At 37.4% G+C, this 20374-nt stretch overlaps 2 protein-coding genes across 2 annotated transcripts; both read left to right on the top strand.

The window, feature by feature from the left end:
- Positions 1–6192: 6192 nt before the first annotated feature.
- Positions 6193–13006, top strand: LOC147858606 (alpha,alpha-trehalose-phosphate synthase [UDP-forming] 1-like). The gene is made up of 17 exons (XM_087325484.1): positions 6193–6937; positions 7294–7391; positions 7539–7927; positions 8031–8151; positions 8483–8584; positions 8685–8835; positions 9152–9240; positions 9493–9541; positions 9944–10044; positions 10203–10390; positions 10755–10872; positions 11314–11493; positions 11620–11742; positions 11820–11907; positions 12040–12170; positions 12380–12478; positions 12573–13006. Exons 1-17 carry the CDS (start codon positions 6220–6222, stop codon positions 12939–12941), a joined length of 3114 nt encoding a protein of 1037 aa, XP_087181610.1. The 5' UTR covers positions 6193–6219; the 3' UTR covers positions 12942–13006.
- Positions 13007–16078: 3072 nt separating this feature from the next.
- On the top strand, positions 16079–17597 carry LOC147858607 (uncharacterized). Its single transcript, XM_087326591.1, has 2 exons — positions 16079–16098; positions 16136–17597. The coding sequence occupies exon 2, from the start codon at positions 16205–16207 to the stop codon at positions 17240–17242; it is 1038 nt and encodes a 345-aa protein (XP_087182717.1). The 5' UTR covers positions 16079–16098; positions 16136–16204; the 3' UTR covers positions 17243–17597.
- Positions 17598–20374: the final 2777 nt, after the last annotated feature.

Consider the following 20374-nt stretch of genomic DNA (forward strand, 5'->3'; position numbering starts at 1 on the left):
TGTTGCAATGTCGTTTGCCAAATTGATGATTCCACACCAATTTGCCCTAATCTTCCTTCCTCAGATACATCAAAATAGTAACAGTCATTACTCTGCCTGCTAAAGACAACTTTGTAGTGTCCCAAATCAACAATTTTTTCCTAAGTGATAACATTAGCGAAGCTAACAATCACTCCTTATGCATATTTATACCACCCTAACAGCCTAAGTAACAAACTGAAACTCCTTGAATCCAACGAAAATACTTAGATGGTCTCCATGATGGCAACGGCCGCGTAGAAACCCAAAAACCCACTAATTTACACCAATTAACTTTTGCACCAGAGACAACACAAAATGTTTCCAATGCAACCTGTACTTTACAGAATTTACCTACTTCAGCGTGCATGTATAGTGCAATATCATCTGCAAACTCCACGTCTAAAATCATCTTGTTAGAGATCGGTATGACCAGCCCTTGGATCCTAGCACATGCTGATTTAAATATGCAGAGAATATTTCCATAACAATAAGAAATGAAAAAGGGGCTAATTGACACCCTTGACGAACTGATTGTGACATTTGAAATCTTCATCCTCTACCTCCTGCTACTTTAAAGATAGAACTATAAGCTAATCTATACAAAGCTGCCACTGCAATAATCCAAACTTCTGGAAACCCTAATCTTCTCATTGCCTCTTCTAAAAAGTCCCAATTCACTCTATCATAGGCCTTTTCAAAATCTAACAATAGAGTTACGTAAGTCCTCTTTCTTGGCCATAGTTGAGGTGGACAACTCCCAAAACAAAAATATATTATCAAATATACTCCTATCTTGCATGAAACCTGTATGTTATCATACTTGTTCATGTTATCTAGCTACTATTAAACAATATAACAAAATATGTGTTCATTTTACAATCCTAAACCATGTATATCTTTATGCTACCTACAACAACATGAACATCAAGTGCACCACCTTTGAATTTTGGAATGTTATGGGACATCTATGATGAGACATTTTAGGCACTTGAATATCTCCCTTGACACTTGCCTTTTTAGCTAGGCATTGTTGAATAAAGCGAACAAAGTATAGTGATGTGATGCTTTCCATCTTCTCTATTTGTTGAAGCTTTCTCATAAGTTGTGTAAGTACTAGTTATCTTTTACATTTTCTACATCATCATATTTTATATTATAAGAAAATAGAAGTTATAAAACCCATGCCACTCATGAGATATCCTCAAAATTACATTTAACATTAATTCTCTTGACATATGTGAAAGTATGTGGACATTTTAAGGAGATTGGACTCTTTGGAATTTATATATAACCTATCACTAGCCTATGTACATGTTGTTATGATATTAGGCGTAGACATCTCTTTTTCCATTTTCCAACCTTTTGATGCTCAACCTCGAATATTGTCATAGTGGGGTAAATCACAAAAAAGTAAAATAAAGAAGTGGTTTTGGAACAAAAAGCAATGTGAAGTAGAAAAGCAAGAACTATGGAATGAAGTTCATCTTTGGAACTATGAGAGAAATGTTGACTATCCCTAAGACATGATGGGGAAGTTCTTTGATGTAATTGATTAGGTTGTCGAATCAACGAGCTCATGATCCATTTCAAGGAAAACCAGATCCATGGCAAGTCACTCAATCCATCCGACAATCACACATAATCAATTATCATTACAAGTGAACTTTGTCTTTGGTTAATGTGTCAAAACATAGAGTCGTGTTTTGTCACTCATGATCCCTACAAACATGAGATACAATTTTATGCAATTTCAACCAAGCTATATCGTGTTGCTCAAAGTTGCCCTACTTATAATCTCTTGAAAAGAAGGTACAACAAAAAGTTGCAACCAAAATAACACGTAACAAGAATGTTGGAATGCAATATAAGAGCTATATTGGGAATACATCCAACTTAAGGCTGCTAGGAAGCTCGTTTCAATGAAGATGTGCATTCAAATGTGACTTATAATTTGGAAAATTACCAAAATGTGCTCATTGTGTATGAAATTCAAAATGTATGTTATATTTTTGTTTGTTTCGAGCTTATAATAATGGGAAATTAAGATCAAACACTCAATTAACTAAAAATCGCATACATATTTTTATACATTTAATTATCGTAATACTTACCATATATTAATAATGTGTTATGTGCATGTTAATCATTATTCACTAAAAAAGTTGGGTTGTAGAAGAATTGCCTACAAGTGATTAATTACAACAAATAGGCTAGGCATGCTTTTAGAGTTTTTAATAAATACATTGCTCATTTATTAGTGTGTCACTACTATGATGGGTTTAGGGTTTCTTTAGACAGCCCGTGAGACGGGTGCATGCTTCGCTATAAAATTCAAAACTCTTGAAAATGCCACATTCCTCATGCGTGCAATTAGTTGTAGTGATTGTAGTAGTTTTAGATTAAGTGGAACCCATTTGAGGGTGATTTTGTGCAACACAAAGATATTTTTCCCCTTCTAAAAGTTTATTAGACAATAACCATATTTATCAAAGGTTATGAATAGGAACCTAAGCTATACATAGGATATGTCGAAGGTGTTATTGAATAGGTCTTTCACTAACTTTTGATACCTTCATTGGTTATTTGAAAGCTCCACATGGCAAAATAAGAGAATTATAGTTTAAAATGTCATGTCTTGAGATATTCAAGCAATGACTTTTATTTGTAGAAACACATGCTTAATGCTAAAATTGGACAATATGGCCTCATTCGCATTATCTCATGATCACCTCTCTTAAACTCCACCACTTGGTGTGACCATGCTCGACCAATGGTATGGAATGATCACAAACAATGATGCAGTTCATTCATTGCTAGCTCCTAGGTTTGTAGGAGGCCGCCATTGTCTCTATGGAGTTAGATATCCACTCGGATGATGTATATTGTGTCTATGGTACGTGCCATCTGATATTGTGCTTGAGTTATGAATCTCAAATGAGGCCTCAAAAGAAAAGATTGCTAAAACTATTGGATGTGTGCTAAATGTGATAAAATTTTAATGCATCTTATTGCCCGCTAAATAGGGTGATTTGCATATGAAGGTGATGAGCTAATGATCGTTTGCTAATAATATATTGTGTAAGGTATAATTTCTAAATGCAACACTAATTGAAGTACTCCACCAAGTTCCTCCTAGAAGGTTTTAGTCTCGTGGTCTAGAGTTATGGTACAACGCATATGCTCATAGTACTAGTAGCATCACATATATATTGTTTCATTTTTAAGTTTTAGACCATGTCAAATGTGGTGGGTTCGATGATTGATATCACATGTGTAATTGCAAAAATGATATTAAATCGACACATCAAAGGATTACTTTAAAATTAATTTACATGTTCCATCACTTTATGGGTGATTTGCTAAAAGTTTATTTCTAAAAAATGCTTAAGGATTTGAAGAGAATTTCCATAACCTTTGCAATTTAAGAATGCCCAATGAATCAATCATTGTTCGATGAAAATAACACATTTCTAATTTTGCGTACTTCATTTTCGTATATTTGGATGAGGACCTTAGTATCACATGATATCCTCGCATCTCTTCGTTCTTAATATTTTTGAATGTCATCTGTGATGTAATTCTTGTTTTTCATTGAGGAACTTTAGGCTTTACACTCACTTTTCAAACTAGGATTCCCAAAACAATAGCCCGGATCTTCATAGGGATGATTCTACTAAAACAATGACCATGAAAATGTGATACATCATGGAGACAATGATTAATCGTGCACAAAAGTTTGTACGAACCAACAAAAGAAGATTGGTGCAAATGGTGTATTTTGAGTTTATGGTAACATATTTCAATATCCTGATATAGTGTTTGAATGAGAACATGCTTTTCTGTGGAAAACACCTGACAATACCAATTTATAACCTACATGTGGGTGGGGCCCCATTGGTCACATATCTCCACACATTTAGACAAGTGTTATTTCTTCCTTGCCAATTGGTACACATACATCTTTGTGCAAATGAACAAGTGTGTGATCTCAAGGTATGTGTTATTTCCTAACCATGACGCAAACCATTGCATTCTCAAATATAATAAAGAATCCATATCATGCTTGATTGGTTATGTTAAGCTCAAGTATATTTTCTGTTGAAATAAATCCATGTACCAAGAGAACTTACTCTCCTATAACTTAATCTTCATCTCCAAACTAGTGCAAAAAAAGTGTTGCTTGTAAATGTGCGTCCATCGTCTAACGGATAGGACAAAAGATCTCCTAAACCTTGATTAGCCTAGGGAATCACTATTTTTTTCAAAAACCAAAGATGAACATGACCACAACTTTAGAATGACGTGAAAGGTGTAGATTTTTTATACCAACGGTTGATTACTTCGACCCAAATGCTTTTGACACACCATCGATGCCCATCAAATAGCTGAAGCTTTTCATTTTGTGGGTACCACTTGAATGGGAACTTGGTAGGTTAGTCCACCTACTATGATTTTGTCACCTTGTTGCTCCATTTTAATGTGTTGTGGTCGAACAAGTAGATGTTATCACTCTTATCCTTGATTTTTAACCACCAATATCCTCACTACACTATTACGTTGTATTGCCAAAAGGTTGAGAAAATGGCATGCATTCAACCCCTCCATACCCAGGATCATCTTGTGAAGTAAAGAAAATAGGTAACTTTTGGACACAAGCTTGCACAACAATGCAAGTAAGGTAGGCCCCACTATAGCTCCATACTAATTAAAGCAACCCTACGTTTCACACTAGGTTTGTCTTGTGAATGCTAATGGATATTTTTAGTGGAGTACTTGGAATCCATCCCAACAATCATGTTTGTGGAGTAATTGGAATACACCACAACCAAATGATTTCACATTGATTGATTGAGGACTTGTGGGGATGATAGATATCATTGATCTAGCAAAAACATCAACTTTCAAACAAATATTCTTTGTATGGCAACTTTATAGTTAATTGTAAATATGCGAACTCGTGTTACGGTGCTGGTCCATACAAGGGTGGAAAATGTGATTGGCAAAAAAGGTAAGAGTTTCTATTCTCTTATTTCATGAGAGAGAGAGAGAGAGAGAGAGAGAGAGAGAGAGAGAGAGAGAGAGAGAGAGAGAGAGAGAGAGAGAGAGCAATACAATACTTACAAGTTACACCTAAGACAATACGAGTCGACAATGATGATGACATCGATGATTGGGCAAATATTATTTTTGCATCCCGATTTTTTTTTGCATGGTCAGGGTTTGCCCATAAAGTTGGGAACCACTTGTGTTGTTACGGAGAAATGATGGTCACCCCACCACTCTTAGGATAGGCCAGAATGGTATAGACCCTAAATAGGGCCAAACTACATCGTTCCTATTAAGAAATGAGGTATTTTTAATAGGTCATAATGGCCTATGAGACACTAAAGACAGAGAGAGAGAGACAACGATTACATCTTAAGATGCCGTCTCATCTCTAGGAACAAACCCCGACATAAACTTAACTAAAATTAGTAGAACGGCATATAAACTTGCCGGATAATCGCATGTGTGAACCCGTAAATAAGAGAAGAGAGTTCTGGCATTCGGGATCCGGAGATGGCGAAGCCTGCCGGCCGACAATGGCCTTCATTTTGTCCATAACATGCAAGCATTAGAGAAAGATAGAGAGAAGCCATTAGAGAGAGAGAGAGAGAGAGAGAGAGAGAGAGAGAGAGAGAGAGAGAGAGAGAATTAGAGAAAGAGAGAGAAGCCATTAGAGAGAGGGGAATATGTAGAACAGATTCCTGCTTTATTTTTGCATGTTACGAGAAAAACAGAGCACTACTACTTCTTCTTCTTCTGTATAATTAAACGTTCAGGAAAAACCCTCTTCACCATATATATGTATATATATATATATATATATACATACATACATATACATATCAATATGCATTCTAATCTTCTCCACATGAAAAACAAATAGAAAAACCCAAGTTCCTGCTTGGTTTCTCCTCTCTGTGTTCTAGTTTCTGTTTGTTTATTTGATCGATTTGAGGCCCTGCCTCTGTTCCTGATTGGTTGCTTCATTGATTCCCCTGTTTTTGATTGGTTGCTTCATTGATTCCCCTGTTTCTGATTGGTTGCTTCATTGATTCCCCTGTTTCTGATTGGTCGGGCGGTTTTGGTTCCTCTTGTCTACGGGGAGCCTGACAGATAATTGGAGCCTGACAGATAATTATCTACTCTCTGCATATGCCTCATCGCCAAGCTGGAAGATTTCACAACCGGAACAGAGGATGTCGCCCCCAGGAAGAGCCAGCCAAGGACTCTACTGCTTTTGTCCGACCAAAACTAGAGCTCGAAGATGGCAGCAGCTGCAGGCCTAGAGAGCTAGGTTTCGATGGCAAAGATAGAACTAAATTGCTCGATCGTAGCAGCGGTACACCTATTAAAGAGCTGAATGATGGTGATGGAAGGCTGGAGGAGCTAGACAATGGGAGTGGCACTTCTTCACCAGCACTAAATTTGAAGGTGAATATTGATACTTCTTCCGCAGCAGCCGTTGACTCCAATAGATTTCTCCGTGTTCCGGCAACCACCTCAACTCCAGCCGCACCATTCGATAGCCGAGATCAAACCAATACCCGAGAGAGAGCTGCCTTGTTCCGACATGAGAAGCCACCACCTCCTCATGAAGAGCAGAGACGGAGGCCCAATGCTTTCATTCAACCTGAGACAAACAGTGGGTGGGATAGAGGGGATGGGTGGCTTGGGAGAGATATTCTTATCACTGAAAATGATAGGCATTCGGCAAATTTGTTGGTTGAAGCAGCGATGGAGGAGAGCAAATCGAGAACCTGTCGGCAACGTCTTCTAGTTGTGGCCAATCGATTGCCCGTCTCTGCCACAAGAAATGGAGATGTTTGGTCTCTCGAGCTCAGTGCTGGTGGCCTTGTGAGTGCCCTTCTAGGTAAGATCACTTCTTGTGTTCACCATCTTCAGCTATGTTTTTCCGATATCTTTATTGATATAATATGCTGATGTATGTGGGGTGGTATAGTTTAGAAAACAGTCGAAAGAGGGTTTTTACTGTTTCTTTTTTTGCACCATCTTCAGTTATTTTTAATGGAAATGTATTTATGTTCCTTCTGATAGAGTAGTAGTTGTTAATGTACAATGTAGATGGGCATCATTATATACATTCTAATGGACTTTATATGAGTTCAATTCTACATAGTAGTGTTTAAGAACTTTCGACGAGTTATTTGTGCATATAAATGCTTCTGCTATGTTTAGACCTTCTGGTTTTTCTGTATTGTATGTCAGGAGTGAGACAATTTGAGACAAGATGGATAGGGTGGGCAGGTGTGAATGTGTCAGATGAAGTTGGTCAAATAGCACTGAAGAAGGCCTTAGAAGAAAAGGTTTGTGTATTCAGTATTTTCACATGCATATTTATGTATATATTTTTCATGGTTCCCTTTGATTCACATCCCTTCACATTGAGAAATGTCATAGTTCATGGATTCCTGATATGTATGTAACATGTGTGCGTGCATGTATATCTACAGCGATGTGTTCCTGTGTTTCTTGACGAAGAAACTGTACATCAATACTATAATGGGTATTGCAATAATGTTCTTTGGCCACTTTTCCACTATCTTGGATTACCTCAAGAGGACAGACTCTCTGCAACTCGTAGCTTAGAGGATCAGTTTGAAGCCTATAAAAGGGCCAACAGCAAGTTTGCAGAAGTTGTTCATTCTATCTATAAAGAGGGTGATGTTATATGGTGCCATGATTATCACCTCATGTTTTTGCCGAAATGTTTGAAAGATTATAATATGAATATGAAAGTGGGTTGGTTTCTTCACACACCATTCCCTTCTTCAGAAATCTATCGAACATTGCCATCACGTTCTGAGCTCTTGAAAGCAGTGCTTACAGCAGATTTAATTGGGTTAGCATTAGAGTTCTTTCTTGCTCCTTTTTTGTCTCATTGGTATGCAGTTCAAGCTCATTCATCTTATTTGGAATTGGTATGTTTTTTGTTCGTTTTGAAGGTTTCACACTTATGATTATGCCCGGCACTTTGTAAGTGCATGCACACGTATACTAGGACTGGAAGGTACATGTTCAGGTGTAGAGGATCATCGATTGGGAAAGCTTACTCGAGTAGCAGCAGTGCGATTCTAAACTCTTTATCTTATTTATTTATTTATTCTGAATCAAGAGATGTAGCTGATGAAGGCTTGGCTTCCAGCTTGATTGTTAGTGTTGATTTGTATATTTTATAGGACAAAACATCAAATAAAATCACCAGAATACTCCACTGTAGTAACCTTTGTACTGGAGAGGAATATTCTGGTAGTTTTCTAGAACTAGGGGTTATTTTCATAAATACCCAACAAGATAGAGGTATTCTGATGTTCTCCCACCTTTTATCAATATTTATTCTCTGGTGAATTAGGTCGTATATGTGTATGTATTGAGGTGGATATCTTGGCTTTTACAGTTCCCGATTGGCATCGACCCAGACAGGTTTCTTAAGGCCCTTGAGAGACCTGACGTCCAAGGCTATATCGACGAGTTGAAACATAAATTTTCTGGTAGAAAGGTAGCACACTCTTAAGTAACTTTAATTTTCTTTATACAAGAGGGAGAGACCAGTGTAATATTTTCACTTGATATTAAATTGAACTTTGGTTTATTTCTAGGTAATGCTTGGTGTGGATCGGCTAGATATCATAAAAGGGATACCCCAGAAACTTCTTGCATTCGAGAAGTTCCTCGATGAGAATCATGAGTGGAGAGATAAAGTACTGTTGGTGCAGATAGCGGTCCCGACACGGACAGACGTTCACGATTGTATGTTTTATCTTCATATAGTTTTATGGTGTTTGAGTGCTTGTTTTTTTATTAGCTTTTGCTCATCTTTCTGTGGCTCAAGAATCATACAAGTACCAACTTCTAAACAATTTTCATTAGTAAGCACCACTGATCTTAGGAGTTTTGAAACTAATTATTTATGCATGGAAAAGATTGCATCTCTAAAGACTGTCAGCAGACTGAAATACAGGAAATCATTAATATACTTATACTACTTTCTCTCTAATAAAGTATTTATACAGTTCACTGGCTTTTGAATTGAAATAGAAAGAAAAGGTGTTTGATTTTTGTGCAGATCAACGCCTCACGAGCCAAGTGCATGAGATTGTGGGTAGAATCAATGGGCGCTTTGGAACGCTAACGACTGTGCCAATATATCATCTTGTAAGCATTAAATTTTGATTTTGATTGTTTTATGCACACCTTCAAAAGGGAACATATCCAGCATTCCAGATGGTGAAGAATCTTCAGCAAGTCCAATGAATTTGAACTTGTAAATCTTTGGTTACGACTTTATATGGCTGCAAAAATGATGCAGCTTGTACTATTCTTGTACTCTATGCAGTTTTAGGCATATTTTGGTTATCAAAATATAGGACATCTTTCTTAATGAATTCTAACATGTGGCATTGGCAGGATCGGTCTCTTGACTTTCACAGGTTGTGTGCTCTTTATGCAGTCACAGGTGTTCACTCTCATGATATAATCTGTTTTGTTTTTACATTCCCCTCATACCCTCCAAAACAGGAAAAATAACACACATATCCTGATCATAATTGATGCCATGCATCTATTCATATGCTTCATGCATTATTCATTTCTCTTTTACTAAGATACAGAAAGAACACATGCACTGAATACGTCTAATCTGTCTCATATGTAGAGTTTGGCGTCTATTAGATGTTAATATAACTTTCTTTCTTACTTTTTTCATGAAGGGTATTTTATTTAATAATAATGCAATTGAAAATACAAAATTTCAAAGCAACACACCAATGGTTGGAGGCTATTGCTATGTACTTTATTTCAATTCTTTGTAAGCCTGGTGTTTCCAATCCTGAAATTATATAATGGCATTTAATGGCAGATGTTGCACTTGTTACATCATTACGTGATGGAATGAACCTTGTGAGCTACGAATTTGTGGCCTGTCAGAATGGGAAGAAGGGTGTCCTCATCCTGAGTGAGGTAAACATTATGACAGGTTTTCCATCGAGAATCCCCTATTCTTGCATCATATAGGTTCGTCACAAATCTAGGTAAGTTTAGTAAGCATGTATGGTTATTCTAGGGCAGCCATATATGGCGTGGACCATGAGTATACTACCTTTTTTTGTCTTTTTCAGCTAGCCGGGGCAGCTCAATCACTAGGTGCTGGTGCTATTCTTGTCAATCCGCGGAACATCAGTGATGTTGCCATTGCAATAAAGGATGCTCTAGATATGACAGAAGGTTACAGGGAAGAGTGCCATCGGCATAACTATGAGCATGTTACGACACATACTGCCCAGGTTTGGGCTGATACATTCGTAAGGTATAAGATCATTGTGTTTTATTAAAATAATCAAGTGAGGCTATGTAGAGTATTTGTGTCATGTGTCTGGATATATGGCTGCTCACACATCTACTACTAAAAAAGCCATCATTGATGGTCTCCTGTTCAGTATGAGCACCCAACCAGATGTCCCTAGTGTAGCAAAGGAAAAAACACCAAAATACCTCGAAGGGAATAAATATCCCTTTGTTGGAGTATATTTTGTAGAAGGGGGTATTCTTATACTTGTTTAGAACTTCAGGGTATTCTATTAAATACCCAATAAGTGAGGTATATTTTGGTGTTTTAAATGCCCAGATGACTTTGATTGTGTTTATATCTCTAATGGAAAGTTGTTAAGCAGTGAGCTGAAAGAGACCATTTTGGAGGCTGAGCAGCGAACCCTGCACATTCCATCTGTTCTTCCTGTACAAGAAGCTGTTGAAAAATTCCAGCGAGCACAGAATCGCCTCCTTATCTTGGTCAGGCAGATTTACTTTCGCTAAGATTAAATAGAATATTATGAATTATGTTACTCAATGCTGTTAAATTTTATTCTCAAATGGATGTAAACGGAGTCTTATGTTTTACCTAAAAGAAATGAATTCTGGTCAGGTAGATTCTCTTTAAAATTCATAGTACTCCTGAACATCCGTTTTTGTCTAGAAATCTAGGCTTTACAGCAAAAAGATCCTTAGTATTCTGAGAAATTACAAGTTTATTGACATTTTGAAGCTTTGGAGAATAAGCTTGCCGACTTGATTAAAACATGAAAACAGGTCTGAGACAATATTTTTAAAAAATCTATGAAAATGTAGGGAGATGTGGTTCAAAGTTGGGCATTGTATATGAACTTTTCGATCAACGGAATGTTACATTTGCATCATTTTTCTCGTCTTGTATATTAAGGCTATGTGTTTCAGGGTTTTAATGCTACTATAACTACACAAGTAGATGGACCTGGAAGGCGAGGACAGGAACAGATTCGAGACATGAAGTTACGTCTACACCCTCGCCTTCAAGATGTGTTTGATACTCTTTGCTGTGATCCAAAGACAACCATAGTGATACTGAGTGGAAGTGAACGTAGTGTTCTTGATGAGGTGAATTCATGGCTAATTTTATTAACTACATTTCAATATATTAACTACACACTTGTCTAAGGTGTACTAGATTATGCATTTTTGGGATCATGAAATTGATTAATTTGGTCAAAAATATTTAAACAGGCATTTGGGAGATTTGACCTATGGTTAGCGGCTGAAAACGGAATGTTCTTGCGCCACACTCGGGGTGATTGGAAGACCACTATGCCAGAGCACTTAAACATGGATTGGATGGATAGTGTACAGGTTAGGAATGAAAGAAAAAACATAAATTTCTCATTACTTCTTTCAATATTTCTTTACTCTTTTTTCCGTCTTCACAGCCAGTTTTTGAATATTTCCGTGAACGGACTCCTCGTTCCTACATCGAAGTTAGAGAAACATCCCTACTTTGGAACTACAAATATGCTGGTGTGTGGTTGTTTGTGTAGTTTCTGCTGGATTCTCATGTTTATCTCATCTCTTTACGTCGCATATTTGAACCTCTGCTACATGATTGTATATTTTCCTGTTTATGTTGGGTTTGGAATGGAATATACGTAGATGTTGAGTTCGGCCGAGTGCAAGCGAGAGACATGCTACAACATTTGTGCACGGGTCCAATTTCGAATGCTGCAGTTGATGTGGTACCGGGCGGGTGGTCCGTGGAGGTTCGACCAGTGGGCGTTTCGAAGGTAACTACTATTCTATCAATTTACTATCTCAATGCTTCACTTCTTAAATATATATATAAGAGAGCTTTATGTAAAGAGCATTATATTTATTGTTATCAATTTCAAGTGATTGTGTAAAATTTGCCAAATGTTATGGGCAATTATGCCAGTAGTCAGGATTGATCATTATTCTTGATATTTCAATCTCGGAAGCTTTGATTTGGTATCAGGGTGCTGCAATCGACAGAATCCTTGGCGAAATTGTACATAGGAAGCGCATAACAAGGCCAATAGATTATGTTCTTTGCATTGGTCATTTTTTGAGCAAGGTACAGTTTTACTTGGATCATGCGTTTTTTTTACACTTCATTTTTTTCTATTATCTTTGTCCTTACACACATTTTGTTTGTTCAATCTTTCAAGGATGAGGATATATATACATTTTTCGAACCCGAACTTCCTTATGACCGTGAATACAATGGGAATGGGAAAATTGTTGATGGTAAGAGTGTGATTGAGAAGCACATGGTACATGGTCACATGAAAACCTCAGTCCATAGTAATGGGAATATGGCCAAAACTTTGGTAAGTAAAGAGAAGAGTGTAAAAGAAAGTGAGTTGAGGACACAGGAAGGTTCTTCAGTCCTTGACCTCAAAGGCGAGAATTACTTCTCTTGTGCTGTTGGATGTAAAAGATCAAATGCTCGTTATTTGCTCCCATCTTCGGAGGATGTGATTTGTTTTCTCAAGTCCATTGCCGCTAGTTATAGTTACCATACCCTCTCTCATTGAGAGGAGATTTGGTTTAATTGTGTCAACATTTTTTTGTAATGTGTAAAATAAGGTTGCCAACATCACTTCCTTGTTTAGTATCAATGGATTGAAATGATGAATGAAGGTATGTGAAAAAGTCATTCAAAACCTAAAAGTTTTTTTAGCAAGTCTTGTCTAATTTCTGTACAGGTCTTGTTGTCTATTAAATTTAGCACACTAAAGAGCCAACATATTTGATTGAAGTAGTAATGATGGTTTGGGTTTTCGAGTCTTTGACAAAACGCAAAAGATGTGAACAATGCATTGATGGAAACGTGAGGAGAGTAATCTTATGTCTGCATCATAATGGTGCTCAATTGAACCAATACTTGTAACAGAACAATCTTAGTGCTCTCATCTTATCGGGGTGGTAGAATGGAACATTAGAGAATGTACCATGTCCTTGGAAATCTTTCATGCAGTTGATTTGTTTTTGGGATCATATTTGGTATGAGAAAATGGTACTAGAGATGGCCAAAATAGTTGTGTGCGGATATGATGTTGCCCTGAAGTGTGGTTTGAAACAACATTTGACAATTTGCTAGAGTTTAGGCCATCAATGGATTGACTAGGACCATTAGAAGCAAACCAATCCATGTTATTGTAGGTATGGATTGAGCATCGTTTCACAGGTGAAATGAGTTGAAGGTTTTTGTATTATGGTACACAAGAACTAATTGCATGTCCTTTGTATTTAGAATACCAGATGAACCACAAGCTTATTATTCTCTTAAATCATACTGAGAATATTGTAGATGTAGGTTGTCACATGCACATGCGTTCACTCCAAAAGAGAGGACAAAGATGGGGTTGTGTTATCATAATGATCACCTAGATTGCCAAAATGATCACATGATTACTGAAGATGGCCAAAATGGTGGTTGAGTGAGTAGGTTATGATGAAATCAATAATGTTTGTCTAAATAAGTGAAAGAATTTGGACATTAATATGGATAAGTAGGAATTTTAAGTCATGTATGTGAGGACACAAGCCTTAAGAGTAGTTGTTACAAGAGTACAAGAACCTTGAGTGTGTGGAATATAGATTATGTGCTTCCAAGTACAAGCAAGACACTTCATTGTATGGGCAAACTCAAGGTAAGGTTCCACACAAATCATTGAAAGTGTGAATGAAAGTTTGATGTAAGATAAGAACCCCAAGCACCCCGATGGCTGTTTCCGGTTTCCAACAGCGCCTAGGTGCTGTAAATCTGTATAGATATGGTACAAATTATTAGGTTATTGGAGTTGTTTGGATACGTTTGTTGAAAATGAGGTGGGGACTATGTCCACTTTGGTGGGAAGGCCAGAGTGAGGGCTAGTGAGAAGAACTTTGGGTGTTCTATGATGTAATTTTGTTTGCTAACTAATGCGAAGTAGTGTTTTTTTGGAAAAAAGAAAGAAAGATAAGAACCCCAAGAAGGTTCTAAGTGATGACATTGATTTAAAGGTTATGTTTGTCAAAAGGATTAACACAAGGGAATGACTCAAAAATATTCATCATTCTTGGTGTTTATGTAAAAGAATGTTGCTTTAAACTTATTTCTTTATGCACCATAATTTTCTTTTTGAATGCATTCTAGCATGTTCCTTGATCAATCCCTTGTGGCACTATGATAATAAAGTGTTAAGTTTATCCTATTTATGTGCTAAAAAGAATGTTAACCTTGGTATATGTTATTTGATGATATTTCTTTTATTCAAAAAGCAAGTCTTGTCCTACATGATTATGTGGCATTGTGCATTTTGAAATGTTCTTAGAGATGAGTGACCTCTTGTCGTTGTTTATACATGGATCCTTCAATGAGGCTATTCTAGCTTATAGGCCCCACACATAATTCAATGAAACTATTATTAGATACATCTCTCAGTTAGAAACAAGTTAATGACACCTATATTTTTGGTAGCAATTCGGACATCATTCAATGTTTGTGACATATGGATAGATTTTTGGGCCTTTGAGCAGTTATAAAAAGAAAAACAAGTGGAACAGGCATCAATCAGGTGTGGATGATATTTAAACATTTTATGTGGCTTCATTGTACTTCAATCACAAAAATCAATCCTCAAACTGATTTGAAAAGTCAAAGAAATTGCGTACCTCTCGAGTTAATAAGATACATAGTCATTTCAAGGATTGCTTGATGAGAGTCTATCATCAAATAAGAATATCAATTTGACAAAGTCATGGTCTTTCTTGCTGGGATAAGCTTATTGACTTTGTAGAAACTTTAAGGTATCTCAGGAGGCCTATACGATAATTCAAGGCTACCGTAAAAGGGACTTGTGGTTCATAGGAGCTTGATCTCTTATATGATATATCAAATGCATCAATCATCCATGCACCTTTACAATTCATCAAAATTATGAAAAACAAATGTTTCATTGTGAAAGGGCTTCTTTCCTCGATTGTGACAGACACACATTGCTTTCATTGGGGAGGGAATAGATATAAATTTTAAGATTAGGAGGAAAATCTATATGAAAATTTCTCCATACATCGGAACTCAACCTATCTAGCGATATTAATAACATTTGGCAAATAATAATCAACTGACAAGAATTTATAGTAAAATGGCACGAAATTCTATAGTTGGTTGAAAGAAAAGAGAAGGTTGTGGGCTTCAAATCGTACATAGCCAAAGGGTTGTCTAGATGAAACAAAGAAACGAGTGGCTTTCGAGCCAACTCGATTAAAGGTTCGCTTGAAACATAATGTACCCTTATGCACGGTAGAAGGAGAAAAGTGTGTAAAAGGGAGAGTAAAAATACTCAAGAGGGAAGAAAAATCAAAATAAATTGGTGTATGTTGTCCAGGGAAACGAGAGGGTTAATTAGACAACAGGAGCCCGAAAAAAGAAAACACTTGTCGGACGAAATGGGGAATTGTGGGACCGGAGAAAAGTGTCTGCGAGCACTTGAACAATGGGGCCTCGACGAAAAAGCAAATTTCAAAGAACTTCAAGGGAAGGTTTGATTCTACGTGGCACCTTTGAAGGATTCCTAGGGGCAGACTTGTTGACTGCCAATGTAAGCCAGCCCACTTTACAAAATAAATCTCTCCACTCAACTCACTCTATATATATATGTGTATGACCCTATGATTTCTTGATCATCCCTTGCCTAAGACCCAAGTGTGCCATAGAGCTCCCTTGCCTAAGTAAGACCCAAAGTGTGCCATAGAGCTCCACACCATCAATCTATCTGGTTATCTATCTAGATCATTAATCCCCATTGAGCAAATGGCCCCTAGTGTCTCACCCTCTTCCCCTAGGCGCGATAAGCTAGGAGTCTCGGGCACCAAGCGCCGCTCACGGGCGGGCAACAAGCCGCCCATCCGCGTTCTCTCGGCCGACAAATCCAACTTCCGAAACATGGTCCAAAAGCTCACAGGCATCCATCCGGCTGCCCAAGCCCCAGCCCCAGCCTCAGCCCCAGCCTCAGCCCCAGCCTCAGCCCCTGCCCTAGCCCCTGCCCCTGCCCACATGGCTACTGGTTTTAACCATGACCTTCAATATGGGCATCAACTTTGGCCTTCTTATGTGAGCAGCCATTCCCAAACAAACACCCAAATTTCCCCTCTTCATCCATCCCTCTTTAAGCCCAATGCCACATGCTCTTATGCCCCCCATCCCCATCCCCACATGGATATTGGCAATGTCTCGAATTCGATCAATGCCCGCCTGGGCATGTCCAATGATGGTGGTGTCGTCACATCGAACCTCGCCCATTGCAGCATGGCCAATGATGGCACCATGCCATTGAACCTCGCTCGCCATGGTCATGGTGTTGTAATCGATGCGGACGATGTTATGGCATCGGATGTGAACCGTGGGGGTATGTCCGGAGGCGACAATATCTTCGGATCCATCCTCGGCGGGTGGGGCATGATCAATGATGATGGCATAGGCCATTACTCCAATGGCAACACCAAAGTTCTCCATGTCAATGGGAGCACAATGATCGGTCACGGTCACGGTCACGGTGGACTTGTGGATTTGAAATCCTTGTTTGGTGCAAGCCAATATGTGGGTCATGATGGCTCAATGGGTGCTTATGAGGGAGGGGCTGCTGCTGCTGCTGCTCCTCCTCCTCATAGGCATGTGAGCATAAAAATAGACAAGCTCCAAATGATGAGGCAAGTTGCTGAGTTGGAGAGCTTGCTCATGAGCAATGATAAGATGGATGATTTTGGGTTCTCCCCTACCAATGTCCCAATGCCTATGTGGCCCTCTACCGATGTCCTCGTCCACACGCCCCCGCCCAAAGTCATCGCTTGATCCCCGAGTAGCCTTCCTTTCGCTTGCACTTGTGTCCACCGTACTAGTCCCTCCTTCCTTCCATTTCCATTATGTGAGAGACATGTGTCCAACAAATCAATCTCCAATGCAATCGGTTACAAGGTGTATGCCTATAATTCAATGTTTGGGTAGTGCATACCTTAAGTAACATACTAGATTGTGTCCTAATTAATCACCTTTTAGCTCATTAACACATTACCATGCCTTAAGGGCAGCTTTTCCTCATGAGCAAACCCACAATACACACAACTTGACCATCAAGTCAAGGTGTTGGTGGTCTCTCATACCTCTTTAATACCAACAATATGTGCATGTTCTAAATTTCTCTAATCTCTGAAGTAGCTCAATCTCCACCAACCTTTGCTCTCTTCTATTCATTAACTTATTATGGCATGAAAACATCTAAGAGGAAATCCTTGCACCTATACAATTTGCAATGTGAGGTTCTTGATCTTGTCTCAATCTATGAACCAATTGTAATGCTAATCATTACTTATGCTTGAAATACAAAGTTTTACATTAAATTTTCATTGATACCATAATGAGGATAGATACTTTCAAAGGGAGCTATGAGGACATTATCATTATGGTTTTTTTAGCTCCATTAGGGTTGTTGAATTGTCGATTTTGAGCTAGATTCGTGCTCATAGAATATCGATTAGATGGACCTATATCATAGTAGATAGTCCGCATAGCATTCCTACGTGTTACCGTGTGCCTAGGAAAGTCTTTTGGTTCAATCAGTAATAATGACCTTATTTAAAGGACGTAACAAATTCTTTGTGCTAGTGTTTGAACTCTTTGTGTATTGCACAAATTCTTTGAATATTTATCCTTCTATTTTTTTCTTAACCATCCATTAAAAGTTGAGAATAAAGTCATACCCAAGTTCCTATTGTTTGAAGGACCAAGTTCAAGTAGCCCCTTATATATACTACATTATTTTCTCTCTCATTCCTCAAGTCTTGATCTCAAAACCTAGTGTCACGCTTACATGTTATAATTTTAGTGCTTGAATATGATAAACTCATAAATCTTTGTGTAATAATCTATATGAACATGTAATGTCCCCTATACTATATGTATAAAAGCCAATACTGTGAGACCATGCTTTGTACTTGCCTATAGACATCAATTACCTACTTGGTTTCCATAATAAAATCACGACGTGCCATTACCATGCTCTATGTCCTTTGTACTTATAAAAGAAAAATGGTATGATCGTTGATAGGAAAAAGAAAATATTTATGGCAACATTCAAGTATGGATAAAAAAAGGATGGTGCAAATTAATGACAGGGTTATATTAGGTGAAGTCATATATCTTAGAACTTGTAGAGAACACAAAGGCAAGGGGAAGAGTTTTTTCAAGAGAGGGTTTTGAAATTTAACAAAACAATGGAAGAGCTTTCACAACTAGGATTGGATCGTGGAACTTCGAAGTTTTCAATAACGTATGTTGAGGAACAATGGTAGTTTCTTAGGTCGTACTGTCAAATTTCACCAAATGTTTTCGAACAAACCTTCTAGAGGACGGGTCGTTTTGTTAGGTCAAGCTTTAATGTTTTATAATGGACAAAGGTGTAGAGTTATAATACGGACAAAGGCTTAAGTTTATAGTTCAACTTTATTTCATTTGAAATACCAAGAGAGTTTTTTTAGGGTTATAATTAGCAATGGGCACTGTTTTGGCTCAAACCGAACCAAACTTTTAAGCCGTGGTTTAATGGTTTATTGGTTCCAAATAATAATAATGGTTTGGATTTTCGATAAACAGTTCGGTTCTAAAACTCGGGTTTATAGATTTATAGGTTTGGTTTAAAGGTTTATAGGTTTTTGGTTACCTTTTTTTCTACCTTGATAGTTTATTAATTTAATGGTTTAATTAATGGTTTTTTATTGATTTAATAAATTTAACTTAAATGTTTATTTAATTTAATGTATTTTTGTTTATTTAAATGTTTAATTAGTTTGACTTAAATGACGATGTATTTTTTATTAAATGGTTTGGTTTACTTTTTCTTAAATGGTTTGGTTTAAATACTTGAGAGTTCATAAACGGTTTGGTTTAAATACTTGAGAGTTCATAAACGGTTTGGTTTGGTTTTTGTTTTATATAAACGGTTCGGTTTCTTTGCCTTGCCCATTGCTAGTTATAATATGATTTTCCTGAAAAGTTTCCTTTTATGTGGCTAATATTTGTTTTAAGAAAAGATTGCATGATGGTTTATATTCTCATGCTTTTGTAGCAACCTTTCACAAGGTAAGTCGTCATAGAAAACACGCCATTTTCTATGTTTGTCATAAGTAGAGCCATTTTTGCGTTTACATTCCTTTGTAATTTTATAGTGTGTTGTCAAAAACGACTCAACCACAACTTAATTCACATTATGACAATGAACTTATATGTATATATATTTATGTATGTATGTGTATCAACAATACTATTGCACTCTTAACCTACAAAATATTTCTTGGATGGCTTGCGGTTGCTAGAGTTCGACTAGTTTTGTTCCTCAAACTTTTTGCTTTGCACGATCTATTTCCCTAAACCATATTCCCTTTATGAATATTATTTTAAACTTCACAACATGCCCCTCAATATTCGCTTTCACACATGGATATTAAGTTTAGTAGAGATTATTTCTAATGTAAGCATGAAATAAAGAAATAAATGATAGGTAGATAAGAGAAAGAGATAGAAAGAAGGGTGCCGATCCACTCGACTACCTTGAGTAAAGGGATTGAGACGAACTCGAGCCTTGATCGACATCCCATACCACCACCATGGGATCAAGTCGTACCTAGTATTAGCGCGCTCACTACAAGAGTCTATTCACCATAAGATCACAATCTTGATGTAATCGAATAAGGTGACTAATGAGGGTAGCTAGGCGTCATATTTATAGCAAGACCTAAGGCCCCAGGCAAGTTCACTTGGCCCTTACATGTTGTCTCAATTCCTAGAATTAAAAATAATCCTCCCTTCTTTACATTCTCAATTAACCCTCATACTTTATTCTCATGTGTAGAATACAACAATACAACTTACCATGGGATAAATTATGGTCATGGTCATAACAAAGTCTCATTGGCTACTTTTTTTGGTGGA

This window comes from Azolla caroliniana, unplaced genomic scaffold, assembly GCF_043228905.1.
Source record: "Azolla caroliniana isolate FFs.n. ecotype wild unplaced genomic scaffold, voAzoCaro1.0.p SCAF_10, whole genome shotgun sequence".
Taxonomy (NCBI): Eukaryota; Viridiplantae; Streptophyta; class Polypodiopsida; order Salviniales; family Salviniaceae; genus Azolla; species Azolla caroliniana.